Source organism: Ursus americanus, chromosome 12 (assembly GCF_024610735.1).
Source record: "Ursus americanus isolate L20-20 chromosome 12, mUrsAme1.1.p, whole genome shotgun sequence".
Classification (NCBI taxonomy): Eukaryota; Metazoa; Chordata; class Mammalia; order Carnivora; family Ursidae; genus Ursus; species Ursus americanus.
The window spans coordinates 59,491,042-59,511,750 of NC_142138.1; the positions used below are offsets into that span (position 1 = coordinate 59,491,042).

The window sequence follows — 20,709 nt, forward strand, 5'->3', positions numbered from 1 at the left end:
TGACTTAACTGAATAGTTCACTCACCACACCTTGGTTTCTCACTGATCCAGGGCGGCATCCATTCAGTCTGGGGACAGTGCCCCATAGAGGACAATCTTTTCACCAAGAATACCTGAGCCCTGCTGGCGTGGCCTATATCCCTTCCTTTGGTAGGACAGCCGGTAATACCAATGCAGAAATAAATACTGTGACATTGTACTTGAAACTTTTCTGAAAACACATTTCCAGGGGTATCCCAGGAGAAGTTAGTGGTACCTGAGAGTCCATTCCACACCAATCGGGAATTTATTGGCGAACCGAGAACACACAAGGGATCTCCTGGCCCCCTGAGCCAGATTCTGCCCCTCTTCCTCACTCACGACGGCTGTTCTCAGCCAGCGGCAAGTGGTCGCTGGCAAGTCAGAGGGTCCCGCAGAACACCTGCGAGATCACCATCGGTCCCCACGATGTGCGGGCTGGTTTTCCTGACGACTCTATTAAAACATCACTTAATTTATAAACTAAATAAAAGAAGTCTTCAGTCACATCTGTTCAGGCTGAGCCATTTTCTGTGGAGTCAGGACACACGCGGAGGGCTTCAGTGACTTGTCTGCTTTGCAGGAAACAGAAACAGGAAATCGAGTTGAGATCCGTTGCCCACCTCCGCCGCGCGTTTCTGCAGTAGAAGTGGCAAACTCTCTCCTGGTCTCTTTATGGGGACTAAAGACCACAGTTTGTTTTCTGGGCGGAAATCAGCTGTCATTACTTGAAAGCTCATTGGTCGGTCAGTAGGGAAGCTTGGCACATGGGGCTGGCATTCACCTGTCAGCACGCTTCGGTGATTTAATGCCACTGGACCCCTGCAGACTCCAGGAACGTCAGAGCCAGAAGGGTCTTTGACTCCAGCTGCCACGTTTCAATTGCCTGAGCGTGAGGAAGCAGGCCAGGGCTAACCCGGGTCGCACAACTCCTTGCTCAAAAGGAATGGGGTTGGATTCCCTTGCCTCAACTTCCACGACACCTTGTGCCTTCCCTAGAGAGCACTTATGCTAGCTGACAATTTTTCATCTGTGTGATAGTTTGTCTCCCTCCCACTCTACATTATACGTGCTGTGAGGACAGATGCCATTTCTTTTGCTCGCCTTTGTATCTCCAGCATCTAGCACGGTCCTTGCGCATTGAAAGAAGAGTGAATGTATGAATAAAAACTCCTGGGGAGTATGACATTGGGGTCCTCAATCTATAAAGAAGAAAACAGGCCCAGAGGAGTGAGAAGTTACCCAAGATCGTGCCTTAAAGAAGTGACAATGGTTTTTTGCCAACACCTACAGTACAATTGGGTCCCAAAGGGAGGGGTCTTGGGCACAACTGAGAAAGATGTTGTTTTGTCCACATTCCCCACCTCCACTGGTCCCCGAAGCTCATAGAGGACAAAAGGGATCCGCGGCTTTGATTTCTTAGGGCTTCTGCTCTGCCATAAGGCCAAATTATCACAGGGAGAGTATGACGCCTGGCAGCCCTAGCTTTGAATTCCAGATTCTTCCGGCTCTACCCTGTGTTTCAGTAGCAGGTGCAGCCAGGGGTGTGTGTGTATGTGTGTGTGTGTTTTCTCTCATTCTCTGAAATGTTGTTCCTCTGCACTTCCAGACCCAGAGGCAGTGGGAGTCTGCTCTTAACTATGTCTACAGTGTCCCTGTTGCCCAATGGACTTCTGCGGCTACTGAGCATAAAAAGAAAAAAAATAAAAAGCCCTAGTGGCCAAACAGGCGCTTGTATGTGGTGCTCCTTCTACCTCGTGTCCTCTTGAGAGGTTAGCAGAACCACCACATGGTGGTCTTGAGGATTTTGGTTTCTCTGATGCTGCCCCAAAGGAAAGCTGAACAAAAATTAAAAAGAGAGAGAGAGAAAAAGGAGAGGTGGGCAGATCCACATAGACCCTGCTGAACAAACTTCCTAGTCTCTATGTAGAAAGGGGGATCCCTAAAGATCAGGTAACTGTGGGGCCCAGGGCCCAGGAAGAGCCAAGGAGAGACCTTACCAGATGTATGGGGATCATAGAAGAAGCTTGACTGGTTTTCTGGCTTCTAGCGAAGATTTTACCTGTAATCACCCAAGGGCAGAAGAAAGCACAAAGCGTAAGGGCCTTCCTCCGGTGGCTGAAGACCAGGGGTGAGGCCCGTGGGCCTGTCCTCTTCCACTCCTGTCCCTTCTCAAGGAAACTTTTCTATGTCTGCCCTCCCAGGGGCCCCAGAGGTCCTTTGACAGTCCCTCCAGGTGAATAAAAAGTTTCAAGCTAAGAGTAAGTTTACCTCCAAAGTTTGTGTGCTGGGGAGGCAAGTGGCCCTCCACACACGGGGACCTGCGGTGTGGTTGTCCCAAGGCCTCCCTCCTCCCTAGTCTACACACACTCCCACTTACCAAGGCCACCATGCCCTCTCTGTCACCTCTCATGGGGCCTTGGTCACCATGAAGCAGAAACTCCCCCAGCCCATGGGCTGGCTGCTTTGGCCTCCATGGGTCCAGGCAACAAGACGAGGGTCACCGTCACTCATTTGAAAGCTACTCCTTGGCCCTTTCATTCTCCTTAATCCCCACCCCCCAGTGGCAACTTACACCTTCTGTGCCTTTGACTTCTCCTTCTTTTGGACAAATGACTGATTATGGAGATGATCCCCAAACCTGTGATGAGTATGCAGATGACGAGAATGGACACCCTGGAAGGAGTCACAGACAGACGGACTTCATGTCACTCGAATTTGGTTCTCTGCTCAGGATTCCCTTTCCTGGGATCCGCCCCACCCCCCGCCCCCAGCCAGTCCCAGTAGCTCGTGGCCACCGCGCCCCTTCAGAGTGCTCCTGTCCCCCAGCCCCAGCCTGATTGGACCTGGGCAGGTGGGCAGACCAAGCGGGGCCGAGCCCCTTCCTCAGAGACTAACACAAACTCGGAGTAGCAAGGTCCAGTGCCCAGAGTGGCTGGTCTCTTGAACACAGCAGACACAAGCTCAGGAGCTAGAAGTGGCCAAAATGCAACAGAAAAGGGCAGTGCAGAGAGAGAGGCAGCAAACACACATGAGAGCAGCAGATCAGAGACTGAGAAGTCCCAAAGATACACCGGACCGTTTCTGAGGATGCCATGCCCCACCCTTCACGTGTGAGACTCTGCTCGCTCCTTAAGCCGGATCTTCCTTTTGATTTGATTTTTATTTTTTAAAAGATTTTATTTATTTACTTGACAGAGAGAGAGCGAGAGAGCACAAGCAGGGGGAGCAGGAGAGGGAGAAGCAAGCTCCACACTGAGCAGGACCCCAGGATCATGACCTGAGCCAAAGGCAGACACTTAACCGACGGAGCAACCCAGGCACCCTGTGATCTTCCTTTTTAATTAAAATAATGAGAGGGCACTTTTGCTTCATGCATCCAAGAGTCCTCAACTATATTCTTCTGAGAGAAACCACATGGTCACATTGAAGATCCGAAGTCGAGGCGGAGAAGCAGCAACATGCCACTGAAAAGCGGCAGGTGCAAATCAATTGCCACACAGTGTCACCCTTGCCCGCCTCACCCCCCCAAAGCCGGCTGGCCCTCACCTGGAACGATCGGCCTTGTGGACCACTCTGGAAGCCCTGCAGCTTCTGGTCTCGTTGCCTGAGAGGTCTGCATCAGAAAGGATTTGCTGAGGGTCCAGTGAGCCTGTCCCCAGGCCTGCCCTTGCCTTCTGCGTCTCTGCGTGTCTGGCTGTCATTCCCTCAACCCTCAGAGAATGAGTGTTCCGAACAAAGGCTGGGCCAAGCCGAGGCAGCAGGCGCAGCGCATAAGCGTGCCCTGCACAGGGCAGGAGGCGGAGGGAACAAGTCGGGGCTGAAATCCAGCCCACACTCTGCTGGCCAAGCCATACCCGCTGTCACTGGGGTCCATGCACCTGGAGGCAGGCTTGCACAAAAGCCCTGTGGGGACCAGGAGTGGCCCATGGTTAGAGAGTCCCAGGCTGAAGGTTATGGGAGGGGACACCAGAGGCACTGGAGGGCTAGTCCAATCCTTAAGGAACGAGCCAATAGGTGACATCACTGCCACACTGTGCTCCTGACAGCCACGGAAACCCAGTGGGAGACGCTCCGCCATGGCCACCCACATTGCCTTCTCTGGCGCATCTATTGGGGGGGGGGCCTTACACAAGGAGCACATTCAGGTGGGACCTCTTTCATCCCAAGCCTAAAACGATACAGTAGAAACACGCCAGGTGTGAGGATGTCACCCGTTCAATAAGACGCCTGCTAATCAAGTTACTAGTTGCTCAAGTGTGAGTAAGGCTCTTTTTCCAGCCCCGGGAGGCTTCTTGCAGCTTCCCTTAAGTTCTCGGTTTGTTTTCCTACCAGCGTTGTGCTCTGGATTATGATAGAAAGACACCCCTTCTAGAAATGGAAACAACCGAGAAACCACAGAGGGAAAAAAAGAGAAAGGCTAGCGCTTTCCGTGAGCCCTTTGCCTGAGACAGAGGCTTTCTGACATAAAATGAGGTTTGGGGCATTTGACAGAAGACTTCCGGTGAGCATCTGGAGAACTCAGCCCTGGCCCAAAGGAGCAGTTGACCGGCTTAGCCAGACCTCCCCCTGCAGGCTCCCGTCTAACCTACACCCGCCCAGCAGCATCTGGGTGTAAACTGCACTCCTGACCCGTTTGGCCACGATCTTCGTCCCAGTTTCCGAGTGTGCTCATTTTCTTGCACATGGGCCTTTTTTTAGAGCCTCCTGGATCACTTTTATAGCCTCCCTCACCTCTCGAGACATGCATCTTCAAGATTCTAGACCTACAAGGCTGGAGTCGGGTAGCAACAACCTCAGAGCCTTTCCTGGCCGGCGACACAAAAACCCCCCAACTGTTCCCTGCCACAAGCCTCTCCCAAACCCCATGAGCCAGACTGCTGTGAGGGAAGGAAGGTTCCAGGAGTACCCTGGAGCCCGCACGCCCTCCTCTTCCCCGAATTCCAAGTTCATCAGCAACCACCCAACTTTGGAGGGAAGGAGAGACCAGGTTACCCCAAAGAACCTAGGGGGAGCCTGACTTGGTGCTCCCGGGCCTCAGTGAGCCTTTGCCACACCCACGAACACATGCCACTGTGGGTCGCCCCTGACTGGACCGCTGACAGGCTCCTTACCTCTCCCAGACCAAAAATCACGAGCGAGGGCTCCTCTGTGGTCAGTCACAACCAACTCTGTGGAATCCATGTCGTCCCTGGCAAAGGCCCGCCGGACGCCGCACCAGTACCAGCCCGCGTCCTCCTTGGTCAGGCAGGACACGGTGACGATGAGCTGGCTTCCCGTGTCCCTCAGGGCCACGCGGTCGGTGCTGTTGGGCATGACGGCAATGACGGTGCAGTAGTCCCGGAAGTAGCCCCGGCACCAGTATTTGGGGTGGTCCTTGCAGTGGGCGCTGTAGCTGCAGGTGGCGGAAGCCGTGGCCAACGCAGAGCTTGCCTTGACCTTCTCGTCCACAACCATGGCATCTGTGAACACACACATGGGCACGTGCGCGCGTGTACTCACACACACATACACACACACACACACACACACGCGTGCCCTTGTTTCTTTAAATGTGTCCCAGCTCCTGCCATCCTGGAGAAAAATCAGTGAAAGCACAAGAATCTGATTTTTTTATTTTGCCTGTTTGGGGTGAGCGACTATTAAGGGGCCACATTTGTTGAGGTGTTAGCCTCCAGTAGCTCAGAATGTGACTGTATTTGGGGACCGAGCCTTTAAAGAGGTAATCAAGCTATAATGGGGTCATTAGAAAGGGTCCGAATGCCCCCTGACTGGTGTCCGTATGAAAAAGGAGCTTAGGATACAGACGACAGGCGGAGGGACCGTCGTGTGAGGACACAGCCAAAAGGCCAAGGAGAGAGGCCTCGGCAGAAACCAAACCCACTCACTCCTTGATCTTGGACTTGCAGCCTCGGGAAATGCGAAGAGGGAAGTCTCTGTCGTTCAAGCCAGCCAGTCTGTGGTGTGGGTCCCAGCAGGCCTCACCCGCTACTACCGCAAGCCCGGCCCAGGCTCGTGCCCTGGCCTGACGAACCCCCTCCGCGCCAAGACAGGCGGCCTTTCACCACTACCTGGCGGGGCTTGAAGAGCCCGAGGCTTACTGCGAGCAGAGCCTCTGCCCCTAGCCCCCCTGAGCCACTGAGGCGCCCTCAAAAAGTGAGACGGTTCGGACGCTTCTGCTGGCTGCACAGGGCTGAGAACAAAGGGAGTCAGGTTCTGCTCTTAGAAGCTAAGAACCTTCCGTCTCCTCTGTACAAGGCCTGAAGGGGCAGCTCCACCATCTCAGGAAATTGCGTAGTGAGGAAGTCGTGCACACCATGTCCCCCTTGACTGTGGCTGAGGAAGTATCTGGACAAATCGCAGAGAGGGGGCAGCAGGGGCCCCACTGTGTCAGCCTTCCAGAGGTGGGCTAAGTCCCCGCAGATGCTGCCTCATATGAATGGATATGACTTCATATTTTGTTCTCCGATCAGCCCCACAAGGAAGATGGGGTGATGCTCGGTCTACAGGCCTGGCGCTGACCCAGGGAGAGGCACAGCAGCCGGCAAGGTCACCAGGCCAGTCCCCTGGGGTCTCACTCTGGGCTCAGGCACAGGCAGACAGCAGAAAGTTCTGGCCCTATCCATCTGCACAAACCCTTTGGGGGAGGGAAGGGGGAGGGAAGGGGAACTTACGCTGAGAGAGTACAGAGCCCACATTTTAGCTGAGGCTTTCAAATTCCTCGCAACCCTCTTTTCAAATTTTTTTTTCTCCCCTCACTACCCTCTTACCAGACCTAAGAACAAGGATGAATTTGAACAGGATCTTTTGTCTCCTCCTTTTATTTCCCTATCCCACTCCTGCAGTGAGTGGTTCGAGCAACTGAGCCGGCATTCCTAGTAGGACAGGAGAAGGAAATGCAAGGAAATGCAGGGTGTTTGGGAAGTTTGGAGGCTGGAAATGTTCCTTCCCTATATCTTACCTGAAAAGACAGTCAGGAAGAGCAGAATGAAGAACCCCATGACTGGATGGCAGTGAGCAACCTTCAACTGCAATGACAAGCCATGCCCAGGGGTCTCAGGAATCCCGGATCTGTTTAAGGGGAACCAAGATGTTTGAGCTCCAGTTGGCTTTATCCTGTTTGAAGAGACCAGGGCAAAGGAAACAACCAGTCAATCCAAGCAGTGCTTCTAGGTATAGCTATCCAGGTTGTGCACTGCACAAGCGTACCTCATCCGAGGGATGCCATTTGTGGAAATAAACTTATTTGATAACAATATAGACAACTGAAAAAATTGTGGGCTTCCTGGCACCCCCAAAACAGCAGTGGAGATTCCCCTCCTTGATAAATGCACCCTGGTACAACAGAGCCTTGTACCCACTCAGAAGAGCACAGGCACATACACCCGTGCTGGCACACAGCCAGGGGTGCAACTGTGCCTGTCCTGCCAATGGACCAGGTGAGAGTGCTGACTTCCCCAACTCCCAAGTAGACACCGAAGCTTCCCCCAGGGAATGGGGTCGGGGGCGAAGCGTGAAGCTGTTAGGAGCAGGTGGGTGTTTGGATGTCAAGAGCCAGGGCTGCCGCATCCAGACCTCTTGAGAGCTTCCCCGGGCAGAGCTGGGACAAATTAAGGACATCTGTCCACGTAGCGAGAGAAGCTTCTCTTGGTTCCTATCGGGACTCCTGGCTTGACCACCGATTTTGAAAGTTTGAATTACAGAACCACCCCTCAGGTGAATTTTGGCTGATCACTACTCATCACCCCCCAGAGCTAGCCCTTCCCATCGAGAGCCACGCGTGGTTGAGGGTCCAGGCTGTTCAGCACCATCCTCTCGTGGGGGAGGGGGCCTCTCCCTCTTTCCCGCGCGGTCAGCACGCGGGCCAGCGGTGCGCCTCCTGCACGTGCCCGTTTTACCTGCGCGGTAGTAAGCATGTTACCTACATTGCTTCATTGACTCCTCATCAAACCTCTGTGAGTTCAACAAATAAACCGCAAGATGGGGGGGAAAAAAGAGGGGGAAGGCAGGAAGGAGGAATCTATTGATTAAAAAGAACTTAGGAGAAATAACGACAAATTGCAATACATGGAACATATTTGGATCCTGACTGAAGGTCTAGACAGTGGCTAGATAGTTGATGATGTTAAGAAATTATTACTTTTTTTCCAGATATGATAATGACATTGTCGAGAACCAGTCTCTAAGGGGCGTCTGGATGGCTCAGTCGGTTGAGCATCCGACTCTTGGTTTCAGCTCAGGTCATGTGTGATCTCAGGGTCATGAGATCGAGCCCCGAGTTGGGCTCCACACTCAGGGCAGAGTCTGCTTGAGATTCTTTCCCCCCCCCTCCCCACCCTCTGCTCCTACTCTTGCTCTCTCTAAAATAAATAAATAAAATCTTTTTTTAAAGACTGGTGGAATTATGAGTTCTTTTTTTTTTTTTAATTATAAAATAAGTAAAAATAACCAGCTTCAAAGATGGCTCTTGGCACTCATGCCGTTGGGCAGTTCCCTCCTAAACTGAATCAGGGCTGGCCTGTGTGATCAAGAAAATCAATAAAAATGGGGGCGCCTGGGTGGCTCAGTTGGTGGGGCACCTGGCTCTTGATTTCGGCTGGGGTCATGGTCTCAGAGTGCTGGGACTCCATACTTGGTGCAAAGTCTACTTGTCCCTCTCCCTCTCCTCACTTGCTCTCTCTCAGATAAAAAAGTAAATAAATAAAATCTTTAAAAAAAAAGAAAAATCAATAAAAAGTACATAGCAATTGATAATTCAGATGGATATTGTGGTTGTTATTTTTAAAAATCAGTCCTTCTCTCTGAGAAAGCTACAGCCAAATGGACACTTGGGATGGCTCAGAGATAGCGCCATGAAACCAAAGAAGCAGCAACCGAAGGGGGGAAATGCACTGGGCGCAGATATCAGTAAAGTGCCCAAGCCATGAAGAGGTAACATTCTAAAGCAAATGAGAGGCCCAGAGTTACAAAGTATGAACCACGTGTCTACCAGCCTTCTGAGTATTTCTTGGTGCTCTTTGTTCTGTCGCTGCCTTGTCAGGGAGGAATTAATTTTCACTCCTTCGATGTATAACTTAAGAAGATGAGTGAGTAATGACAATAAGCCAATCTATCATTTAAAAAGTACCTTTCATAAAGAAAAACCGAAATGTTTGCACACGAAATAATTTGATGTCCAAAATTTCAAGACAAATCAGGGTGGGGCAGGTGGGAAGGGACATAAATGGAACAACATTGGCTGTAAGTTGATCATCACTAAAGCAGCAGAACAGATACCCGAGGGGTCATTATTCTTGCCTCTTCACTTTTGTGTGCCTGAAGTTCTCCATCATAAATAGTAGAAAACAAAAAACAAAACGACACTCAGGTATGACGAGGTTCGGTTTTAGGAAGTTGCCGGTGTTCACAACAGCTAGTCCAGCCACGATGACCTGATGCTAAGTCTTCCATGATACTACTCATCCTTCTACAGCAGTAACAACACGGCGAAAGCTTGGAGATGTTAGACGTCACAATGGGATGTGACATACGCTATGTCATCCGAGCGGTCAGGGCCACGGGCAGCTCCTTTCCCATTCCCACCATACCCACTATGGCCTCTAAGGGCAGAATGTCTCTAGAAAATGTGCCTGTGGTTGTAAAAAACTGAATGTACCCATGGACAATGGCCAGACCACCTATAAAAATAGACCTCTGGACAGAATTTCTGGCCCAGGAAACCAGCGTCTTATCTATAGTAACTGGCCAGGGAAGCCAGCCTGCTAGCAGTCAGATTTTTAGGGAATCAGACCATGATCTCCAGCCAAGGTCTGGAACACCAAATGATAATCCCTGTGACAATCAACCCAAGTAGCTGGTAATAACTGACAGCTTCCCAAATATTGGTCCCGCTTCCATCTTGGGGCCAACCAGAGAAAGCCGAAGAGCTCTCCTAACCAATCACGCAGGATGACCCATTTGTATGAGCCCGCCCACAGCTTCCCCCAGCCCCCCAGCCACCAGCCTCCCACCAGCGCCCAGCGAAGCCCCCCTGTGGCCACCAGAGCGCTGGCCCCCTCCGCTGCCTGCCTTGGAGTCTCTGCCAGAATGCGAGGGGCCCTGACGGACTCTCTCTTTCTATCGCAAACTTGGGGGTAGCCTTTGCTGGGCCTCACTTGGTCTTCATTTACCCACAGTTGACTTGATTTTAAAAAAAATGGGTATATAAAGCCAGCTACTCAACATCTACCTTAATTCAGCTTTCTTGAGTTGACTCCGAAAGGCATTCTCACTTTAAGGGCTCTTTCGGGGCTGGTGGGACATCTTGGCTCAGGATGTTCCCATTTAACCGAAACAAAACATTTTTTTAAAAACCCAAAAAACAATACAACTCCCTGCAAACCCCCAGTGGGTTTGCTAAGCAGTGGCCCTCAGAAAGAAAGAGTGAGAGAAGGGGGAGAATAGGAGGAAAAAAGAAAAGGGGGGGGAGTTTTTTCTGCAATCAGAGACCACAGTTCACCTTATGACACCAAATGACACAGGACAGACTGCTGCTTTGTTCTGAGGGAAGTGGTCCCTTTAAGGCAAGTTTCCCCAAAGAGCAGGTGCTAAGTGTTGCTACAGCAACTGCTAGAGATTGTAAACTGTCAAGTGCCTCTGTTTGGAAGCGAAAACTAACCAGCACTTCCCTCAAGGATCCAACAGGGCAAAGATGGCTTGTGGGCAGAAGCAGGCACCACGGCCACCGGAAGCCCCCCAGCAAACCCAGGGCATCGTTCTGAAGGGCATTCTAACTAAGCACAAAAATTAATTTGGCGGGGTCAGGGGAGGGAGCCTTAAATCAAACAAGAAGGTGCCATTAAGGGAAAAAAATTGTGGTTTTGGGGGCGGCGCTTGGATTTTTAGGGAACAAAGATCTCCAAATGTTGAAGGGGAGGCTGATGAGACGAAGGTAACCTCCCACACTTCCAGGGACAATGGAAACAGGTCCTAGTCACTCGCCTTTAAGACACGATTGTGAGCGGTGCTGGGAAGTGCGTGGGTCGGCGACCAACTCAATTTGGCATTAGGAGCAAAGAAGACGTAAGTCTTTAGACTTCCCAGACAGTATTCATTCTTCCTGGGGTGACGGGGGAGAAGTGAAGACCTTTACAGAAATGAAATGCGAACTAGATAAATATGGTTATCGGGCTCTGGCCAAAGATTGCAGTCAAGATAAACTTTCAGAACCACCTAAGAATTAATTTAAAAAAAAAATCTCAATTACACTTATCCTCTTGAAGTGGTTTAATTGAAATCCCCAGCTTGCTGCTCTCATCAGGGTCATATATTCATTGTTGGGAGAGGGGCCACAGCGCAAATCTGGATAGACCAAACCAGAGATGTCGCCTTGAATCTCCACAGCCACACCAATGCTGGAAGGATGTGACTGGGACTCTGTTCGCCTGGTGTCCAGATGAATGAGACAGCTATGATAGTAGCCAAGGCAAACCGCCCCCCTCCGAAAATCCAGCAGCCCTCGAGCATACAAACCGTGCACGTATCCATGCATTTGCTAATCGTTCATTAGGTGAACTTGAGAGTTTGGACTTTGGAAAAGTTACGAGTCCCTCTTCGTGCCTGAAAATAGGTGATGAGGAGCTTGGGTTCTCCCAAAAGGCAGGGCTGAGTGTAAATCCTGGCTTTACACTACTCATTAACTGTGTGACTATAGACAAGTTGCTTAACCTCTCTGGGCCTCCGTTTTCCTTCTGCAAAATGGACAGGACAATAATGGTGGCACCCACCTCAGAGATTGGAAGGATCAGAAGAGATAATGTCTGGAAAGTGCTTAGCACACAGAAAGCACTCTAGAAATAATAGCCATCCCGTGTCTCTTTTCTGCCTCTTTGGATCCTTCTCTAACAATTGACTCGTCAAGTTGGCAAATGCCCCGATCAGCCCAGGAGAAAGGAGCAGGGTGTTCTAGGGCAAGGGTGAGGGGCCCAGAGATCAAACAGGTGAACACGGCATGCTTCCCGGTGGCAAGCAGCTTGCGTGCCAAGAGCAGCCAACTGGGTCTGCGAGCCCCAAGTGACCCTGACCCTCAGCAAAGAGCTACGCGACGGTTAGCGGTCATCTTTTATTTACTCAAATGCAGTTACAGGTGAACTCGGCAGGTTCAGTCCCCCTTTGCGACACTCTGTTCCTGCCATCACCCCCGGTGTCGGCTGGTGCGGTTTCTCTGCTTGGTTCCACAACGGAGTGGAACTGAGTCCCCACCACACCCATGTCCAGCGGGATTAGGACCTTTCATCAGTTAAGTCAACAAGGCATCCTTCAGACTCCGTGACTTCCCCTCCTGTTTGGGGAGGAGGAACACAGGCGGTAGTAACAGTAGAACATTCCCCTCACGTCAGGCATCCAGAACATTGAATCAAAGAAGAGAGACAAGAAAACAACTGGATTATAGGAACGGGCGTGAGGGTAGGTGCAACTGGAGGCAGCCAGTCGAATGCTCCCCACCTCAGGAGAAGGAATTAAGGACGCGAAAGCCCCTGGCTCAGGTGGATAGGTCCTCAAGTGTTTACTCATGCTGAATCCGAAGGTCAATGCGGTCAAGAGTCACCTTTCCCGGATAACTACTCAGAAGTCTGATCCGTGCTCGGGTCCAGGGAATCAGAGGACTGGCAGACCACACAGGTTTTGAGAATCAAGAGATAGGTCTCCTTGAACTTCTTTATTTTATAAGCATAGACGATCGGGTTCATCATGGAGTTAGCATGGGACAGCAGGATGCCCACGTACAGAAAAATCTGAGGCACCTCCCCGTGGAAGTAGGTGACACAGTTGATGATGGACAAGGGCAGCCAGGACAAAGCGAACAGGAAGAGAACCAGAAACAGAGACTTGGCCGTCTTGAACTCCCGGCCGTAAAATGCACCTGTGTCTTTGGAGCCCGGAAAGTTCTGATTGAGTTTGTTCCGGATGACGTAGAATATGTCGAGATAGATGGCGCACATGACAATCAGGGGGATTAAAATCCAGGTGAAGAAGCTGAAGTAGACCATGTAGTCCATCCTCATGACGGAGCGGAACTGACAGGAGAGGAAGGTGACGTTTCTGTGGTGCTCTGAGGTCAGTTTCATGTTCCAGCCAAACATAGGCGTCAGTCCCACCAGGAACGACACCAGCCAGCAAAGGCCCAGGGCCAACCATATTCTTCTTTGAGTGGTGACCCTCCTGTATCTGTGCGAACGGAAGAGAACGGGTGAGTTCATTTAGGACTCGCTACAGGAAGGAGTGGGGCGATGGGGAGGGAGAGAGAGCTGGCATTCCAGCAAACTTCTCTGGGGGACTTTTAAAAGAAATATGATATAGAATGGATTAGAAATACGTTGCCGCATGCACAGCTCCATTGCCAGCCCAAGAATTCTTCGATTCATGGAAAGTAAGAGTTTCTTTCTAAGTCTCTTGGGATCGCCTACCCACTATGGTCTCAAAGTACGTTTCCAGCCGTGCTCTCCCTGGTCTCTTTGGCTGCTGGGCTGCAAGCTGGGAATTAGCCTGAGCCTCTCCCGCACCGCCCTCCCCACCCATGCTCTGCCCCTGCTTCTCCATCTGCTCTGGCGTCCACACTTGGTGTTCGAGTGACACGGGTCTGTGAAGGCGTGCAGGGCACACTGAAGTGTTTCCAGGACCTCAAACGACTCGTCCAACGAGAGGCACCGTCCCTCCTTCCGCCATCCTTCCTGACAACATCCTACACAGACTCCAAGAGGGAAACTGATTTCCTTACGTGCTGACTGTGCACTCGGGAGACTTTATCTCAGTTACGTCTCCCGACAAACTGAAGCTAGTTTTACAAGAATCTCCATTTCCTTGCTGGTGACCGGTGAGGGTAACAGTAGTTAGAGCTGCCATGGAGTGAGTGTAGACCTTGGAAGTGGACTATGGAAATGGATGAGGAAGCGGCGATTATTGTCCCCACTTTATAGGTGGAAAAAAAAGAAACAGGCAGGTAACCCGTACGAGCTAGAAGTGGCAGAGGTAAAATGGAAATGACGTAAGTCCAAGTTCAGAGTATCTTAACTTCTGTGCAAAGACGAGGAACCAAAGCAGCAGAAGTCACTTGCCCCAGCTCAGATCTCAAGATCTGGGTTTGAGCCTGGGCTTTTTACTATCAAAAGCTTGTTTGCAGCTCCCTCCCCACGTCTCTTCCCCAAGACGAGAGAGAGGGAGTGCAAGCTGTTTGCCATTCCGGACACCTGGGGAATGAGATGTCTCTGTTTGGCAGTCTGTTCTGTTCACATCATCACACAAAAGGTTGTTACTACTTTCTGCAGTGGAGAACTTTTTTTTGGTCCTCTTCTCAACTTGGAAGAGGAAGCAAAGTTAAAAATAACTTTAAAATAACCTACATCTGCAAAGAACAGGACCCGTCCATTTATTTATCTCCTCCTACTCCTCTCTGTCTGCTCCTTATTTTATCTGATAGGTTTCTATCATTTCTAAAACTCAAGAACATTTTTTATTAATTAAAGATGCATTAAGCTAGGGACACTAATCAAAAAATAGAAAGAAAGAAAGAAAGAAAGAAAGAAAGAAAGAAAGAAAGAAAGAAAGAAAGAAAGAAAGAAAGAAAGAAAGGCATCAAACTTTCATCATCTTTAGCTGCCTCAGGGGCCTTAGCACACCCCCCCCCCCGAGTCAGGGGAGAGGGACTGAGCGTTCCTCTGTCCCTCAGTCCCAGCTCAGCGTTGTTAAGCCCCTCACACACCAAATGGTGAAAAGAAACTTAGTGCCCTCTTCCAAGCTCAGAGGCCGGATTGGATTTGTTTCCACTGAAGAAGCCCCACGTCCCAGGCACTGCCCCCACTGCCCCACCCTGCCCCCTCTTACCTGACCGTGAGCTTGACCCGCAGGTACCGGTCCACGGCAATGGCCAGCAGGGACATGATGGAAGCGTGAGTGAAAATCAGTAGCAGGCAGGTCATGAACAGGCAGTTATAAAAGTGGATGGTGATGCCCAGGCTGATGACGATGGCCAAAGGCATGACCAGCACCCCAACGGCGATGTCAGCCAGGGCCAGGGAGACGATGAAATAGAAGGTGGTGGTCTGCAGGCTGGGGTTCAGCTTGACCACCCAGATGACCAGCACGTTGCCCACTATGGCGCAGAGCCCGATGAGAATCTCCACGGTGATGTAGGTCACGTTGGCCAACAACAGGGCAGTGCTATTGACGGCCATCTTGCTCTCCCCAAGGAGCCTCCCGAGGGAAGGCGTGCTGACAGGATCCGTGTGGTCCAGTGAGCCTAGCTCGCGCCAGGCATCTCGCTAGGGGTCCAGGTGCAGCAGCAACAGTGGCTCATTCCTTCTCTTCTCTGGTGGGACACTCCCTTGGAGACCCCCGCTTTTCCTAGACAGAGCCCATCCGGGGGCAATCACTTTCTGCCCCTCTGTGGGCCACACATCCCGGGGCTCCCAGAAGCGTGGAGGATAGTTCTGTGTGGGTTGAATCTGAAAGTGCCGCTTCTCTTAGTTCCCCAGACAGGCACGCTCAAGGCCTCTGCCTCCTGCCCCCAGAGGGCCACTCGAGCTCCATCGAGATAAGCAACCCTCTTCAGGGGTGTTTCAGGAAGTGAGATGGGCCAAGAGGAAGCATAGACCAGGAACACTCAGCAAGAAGATGGAAAGAGCAGAGGAGGGGGTGAGCGGCATGGAGAAGGCTCACAACTCTTTCACTCGGGGACTGGATGGGATGGGAGTGCGGCGCTGCATGAGAGAGCCATAGAAGCACTGACTAGAATATTCTGGCTTGCTGCTAGCTTGGCAGAAAGATCCTGGGACAAAGAGGCAAATAGGAGCCACAGGGGAACAAGAAATAGATTCTGGTGGCAGCCTTAGCCAGAATTTCTGGGTTCTCAGTGCATGGTACGGACTGTGTGTTTGTGGCCCCCTCCCCAAATTTATAGGTTGAGATCTGAGCCTCAAAGTGACAATATTAGGCGGTGGGATCTTTGGGAGATGACTGGGTCATGAGGATGGAGCCATCCTGCGTGGGATTCATGTCTCATAAGAGACACCCCACACAGCTTCTTCACCCCTCCTGCCATTCATGAACCAAGGAGCCAGCTCTCGCCAGACACCAAATTTGCCGACACCTTGAACTTGGGCTTCCCAGCCGCCAGAACTGAGAATCTCTATGGCTTATAAGCCACCCAGTCTTTGGTATTCTGTTAACAGCAGCCTGAACAGACTGAGACAGTGCAAAGCAGCAAACCCTGAGAGTTGAGTGGCAGTTGACTCTGGGCCAGGCACAGCTGGGACCCCACTTTTGCACGCTAAGATCCCCTGCTTACAAGGGCAAAAAATTCCGCACCTCCCAAAAGCGTATCCGCTGACTCTACATTTCCGTTCGTCGGCCTGCACACCCACCAACGTCTCACATGCCCTCACCCCAGCAACCCATCCGGTGACAAACCTCTTTGAGGAACAGCAGGACAACAGGATGACTGGCCAGGCAGAAAGGAGGGCAAGGGCCACAGGCGCACATTGTCACGTGGCATACCCTCCCACCCCCACCTGCAGGAAAAGAGGAACCAAATTGCTTTCCTGGAAGTTGCTCACCTGGTCTACAACTTCTGGACAACCAGACATTTAGATGCAATTGGTTATTTAAGATCCATGGAGTTCAGGTGTGTCTCAGTCCTGCCCAAAGCGTTGATTTAGAGAAAGGGATGTGTGGACCTGAGCCCACACCGTGAATTGAAGGGTTTCTAAGATTTGCCTTCAACCAATCTACGTACAGCCAAAACTACTGTTCAACGCTCTCAGCAGTGCTGTTCACGTTCTCACCAGGGCATCGGTGAGATGCCACGGGCTGCGGCTTCCACATCACCCTCTGCTCCCCCACCTCATCCCCAGTTGGCCCAAGCCTGAATCCCTTGCTCATGCCTTCCAGACTTGCCGCTTCTTCCTGGGCCAACCCCCCACCCCCAGACGTGAAGGGGCAGCCCGTCCCCAACAGCATCTCCACCACTCCGACTTTTCCAGGGTTAACTACGCCCGCATCCCTGCGCCCTGGGAGCTTGAGAAGTTTTGCCAGCCTTCAGCGTGGCTTCTCATCGAAGTTTCTACTGCAACTGCTTTCTTTATCTCTGCTTTGGAGAAGGAAGTCACAGAGAGCCATTTCTAGGAGGCTGAGTGCTACCGAAAGAAGTCTCCCTTAAGCAGTCGTTGAGTCTTGGTGTACCCTCCCCGCCAGCCCCATGTCACCGGGTAGCACCAAACAGCCCAATGTGAGAGAGATACTGTGTGGTGTAGGGACGAGTCATGTTGCCCGGTTGGGGTGAATGGACAGCAATGGAGTGGTTTCCTGGGGGGCGGGGGGGGGGGGAGCTTGGCTGCCCCAGGTCTGCCTCACAGCTTTGCTTTGTGTTTGAGAGCTGGTCAGATGACGGACAGTTTCCACACTTAGAGAGAGGGATGGGGCCCTGCATGGTTATGGGCCAGAAGCTGGGTGAGGGGTAAGGTGGCAGAGGCCAGGAAAGAGCCTGAGACGTGGATCCGGCCATGGCAAGTGGACCGAGGCGTTGGGGAAGGACTGGACTGCTGGGCTTTGTGACCCAGCACCAGTGATAAGTGTGGTCGGTGTAGGTTGCCAGTGAGAGAATAATCCAGGGGGAAAAGGAGAGGCAGGGGCCACACTTGGGACACCTGACCTAGCCCCATCTTCCCATCCGGGAATTCTTTGGAAATTTCTTTTCCATGAACAACGAAGGCCTCAACCCAGCCCTGTTCAGAAAGGTGATTGGAGGGATGAGGGAGACGTTTCCACAGTTCCTTAGCGTTTTGGCCTAGGGTTGCACCCTGAGCCAACTGTTCCCTCCAGGTGGAGCACCAGAAGGCAGCCTGGAAAAGAAGACAGAGCGACCAGGGCAGATGGTCATCTTGCTTACCCCCCCCCCCACACACACACATGCCACAGCTGCTCTGGGGTAACTTCCCTCATCTCTCACGGAGAGACCGCCTCAGCCCCCCAAGTCATCCCCAGATGCAAGTCCCCTCACAGCCTCCGTGTAGCCCTCAGGACCAAGTGCAGCGTCCCTGGAATGGCATAGGAGACCCTTCGAGGTTGGGGTCTCCCAGCCTCTGCAGCCTCCCGGTGCCTGGATCCCCCTCCCCCCTGCAACCACAAGCACTACCACGCTTTCACTTCCTTTCCCCTGTGCACCCGGCTCAGAAAGCCCTTCTCCCCGCATCCACCTAGAATGCAAGCACTTTTCCTTCAAGACTGTTCTCAAACGGGACCCTGAAGAAAACTTCCCAGACATCCCCTCCCCGTGCTGTGTTTATAAGCTTCCCTCCCCTGTTATCTTGCAAGCTCCCAAAGCATAGGGACCTCCACTTTTCATTTCTAGCCCCCCCACAATGCCTGGCAGATGGCAGGTGCTCAAGTATGTTTTTGGTAAATGAATGACTACAAAAGCACCTCAGTGAACCAGAGGGCATCAGCTTGGCACTGGGCACAGAACACCAATAAATTAGCTGAGACCTGCTTTATACCATCTCGAGTGCAGAGCATTTTACTCTCATGGTCTTGTTCAGCGCTCTCTGATGAAATAGATATGATAATCACTGCGGAGCAAACGAAGCCTTAGAAAGGTGACGTCATTTGCCCCGGGGTTGCACAGTTAGGAAGTGGCAGAGCGGGCATTCACACTCGGGCTCCTGGCTTCAGTAAATGAATGCGCAAGTGAACAACCGTGGGAAGCTTTCACAAGGACAAGGCGTCCCTGGACTGGATGTTGCCATATTATCAATAGGATGTTCTCACCTCACACCTGGAAAAGAAAGAGGTGACCAAGACTGTGGGAAGAGAGCCCAAGTACCTTGTAGGTCTGGCACCTGCTCTGATTCACGAAGAGGAGGAAGAACCAGCAGGCCACTTGGTGGGGCCCCAAGGGGAGCTCTGGGACAGAAAGAAAATCTTTCATTGGACCAGAGTGCCAAAAATAGGGTTTTTTAATAATAAATTATCAGTGAGACGTGGCTCAAGGAATTTCCCCATCTACAAGAAGGGTTGTGTCTGTTTCAGTTTTACTAAAAGAACCTGGACTCCATGGAGGAGACAAGGATCAGGGACGATCTGTCAAGCGGATCCACCAGGAAAGCGTCTGGAGTCCTGGGCCTGACACACCTGGACACAGCTCAGCCACAGGGAGGCCGCCTTTCCCTTGGGTTTCCCTTGGGGTGACAGGCTGGCCAGAGAGCCCTTCATCGGCTCCTTTGCAGCTTCTCGGACAAGCCTGAAAAGCCCCAGCCACCATCCCGCACCAGCAGCAAGATGCTATGGAAGCAGCAGCCCGGGGCGGGGGGCGGGGTTGGGGGGGGGGGGGAGAAAAAGCCTTTGGAGACTTAGAAGTGGTCCAGGCAGCTGCTGAGACAGGATGTTGGGCAGGCCGGAGGTGGTGGCTTCTGCCTGGGGCTCGCTCCCACTGCCTGCGCAGCGGCCGGCAGAGTTGCACAAAATCAGTTTGGTCACTTCCTTTTGGCCCCATCACCACTTCCCCAAAGCTCTATATTTTTATAGAGCTTCATGCTTGCTAGGCAGCCGCAGAGGCTTAGAAGGAGAGAGATGGCCAAGAAGGTGGCCTCTCCCGGCACCCCTCCTTTCCCTGCTCTCAGCCCAGGAGGAGGCCGCTGGGCCCTCCGGAAGCCTCCCTCCAGGGGCTGAGCTGGAGCCACTGTCCCCAGGCGGCCTCCTACGAGGGCCCACTGACTTGGGCCACATGGGTTCGGCCAAGGAGCTAGGGACGCCTGAGGCCTCCAGCCGGAGTTCAGGAGACGCACTCTGAGCCAGGGCAAGGGGGAAGGGAGAGTTCAAGGTTCCTTCACTCGGAGCAACAGGAAATCCTGCTCAGCAAAGGGGAACTCCTGGGTTAAACGCCCCACCCTCCGGACCCCCACTGACACCACGTGTGTCAGAAGGCCTCCAGGCCCTAATGGAGAGTCCAGAGAAGGGTTCAGCTAACTCTAAATTTTTTCCAGGTTGTAGGCACCCAGAAAGCAAGGAGATGTTCAAACTACAAGAGTTGGCAGGGCAAAGGCTTCTGGGCACGAGCTTCGGCTTATTTCCGAGTCTCTGCTGGGGCGCTATGCTCAGCGGTGACCACCAGGTGGCAGCACATTCCCACAGCCGCTCAGGACGCAGGCTGAGAAAAAAAGAGAAGCCGGGAGCACTTACTTGGTGGCACCCCGCTCTGGCGCTGTTTAGCCAGAGACCTCAGATGGTGCAGAACATGGAGGAACTGAGGATTGAGGGCAAGGGAGACAAGGACAGATTGCCAGCTGCCCAAGCTCAAGCCGATGCCACGGCGTATTTCTGGGCAGCACTGAATTCAGTCCTCTTGACTCAAGAAGGTTGAGAAGATGCTTCTACTTTCAGACTTGCGAGTATTCCAATAAAAACAGTATCTGGGTTTTTCTTTAGTGTGTGTGAAGCCGCTCACACGCTCCACTTCACTCAATTAACAAAACCACCCCGTGAGGCCGATATTACTCATCTCGGCTCACCGCAGAAGAAACTGAGGCCCAGAGGTTGGAAGGGTTTGCTCCAGGCCAGAGGCGACTCAGGAACGGGAGCCCGCCGCTGGCCTCCTCACTTCAGGGGAGAACAGGGAAGACGGGAAGAGGGCTTGCCAGGCGAGGTCCCACTGGGACGTTCAGC

At 52.2% G+C, this 20,709-nt stretch overlaps 1 protein-coding gene across 4 annotated transcripts in view; it reads right to left on the reverse strand.

Moving 5' to 3' along the window:
• Positions 1-2: 2 nt before the first annotated feature.
• The window catches only part of ADORA3 (adenosine A3 receptor), a 29,806-nt gene continuing 9,099 nt past the window's right edge, over positions 3-20,709 (reverse strand). For 3 of the 4 annotated variants that reach the window (XM_087866168.1, XM_087866167.1, XM_045801507.2), the window contains 2 exons: positions 14,878-15,396; positions 12,105-13,224 (listed from right to left, as the gene is read on the reverse strand). In XM_087866168.1, the coding sequence (XP_087722294.1) occupies positions 12,618-13,224; positions 14,878-15,227 (957 nt within the window). In that variant the 5' untranslated portion in view covers positions 15,228-15,396 and the 3' untranslated portion in view covers positions 12,105-12,617. Of the gene's footprint in view, positions 594-2,593; positions 2,695-3,567; positions 3,635-5,132; positions 5,481-6,979; positions 7,090-12,104; positions 13,225-14,877; positions 18,175-20,709 lie in introns of those variants that run through there. The other variant, XM_045801508.2, reaches the window with a different exon arrangement.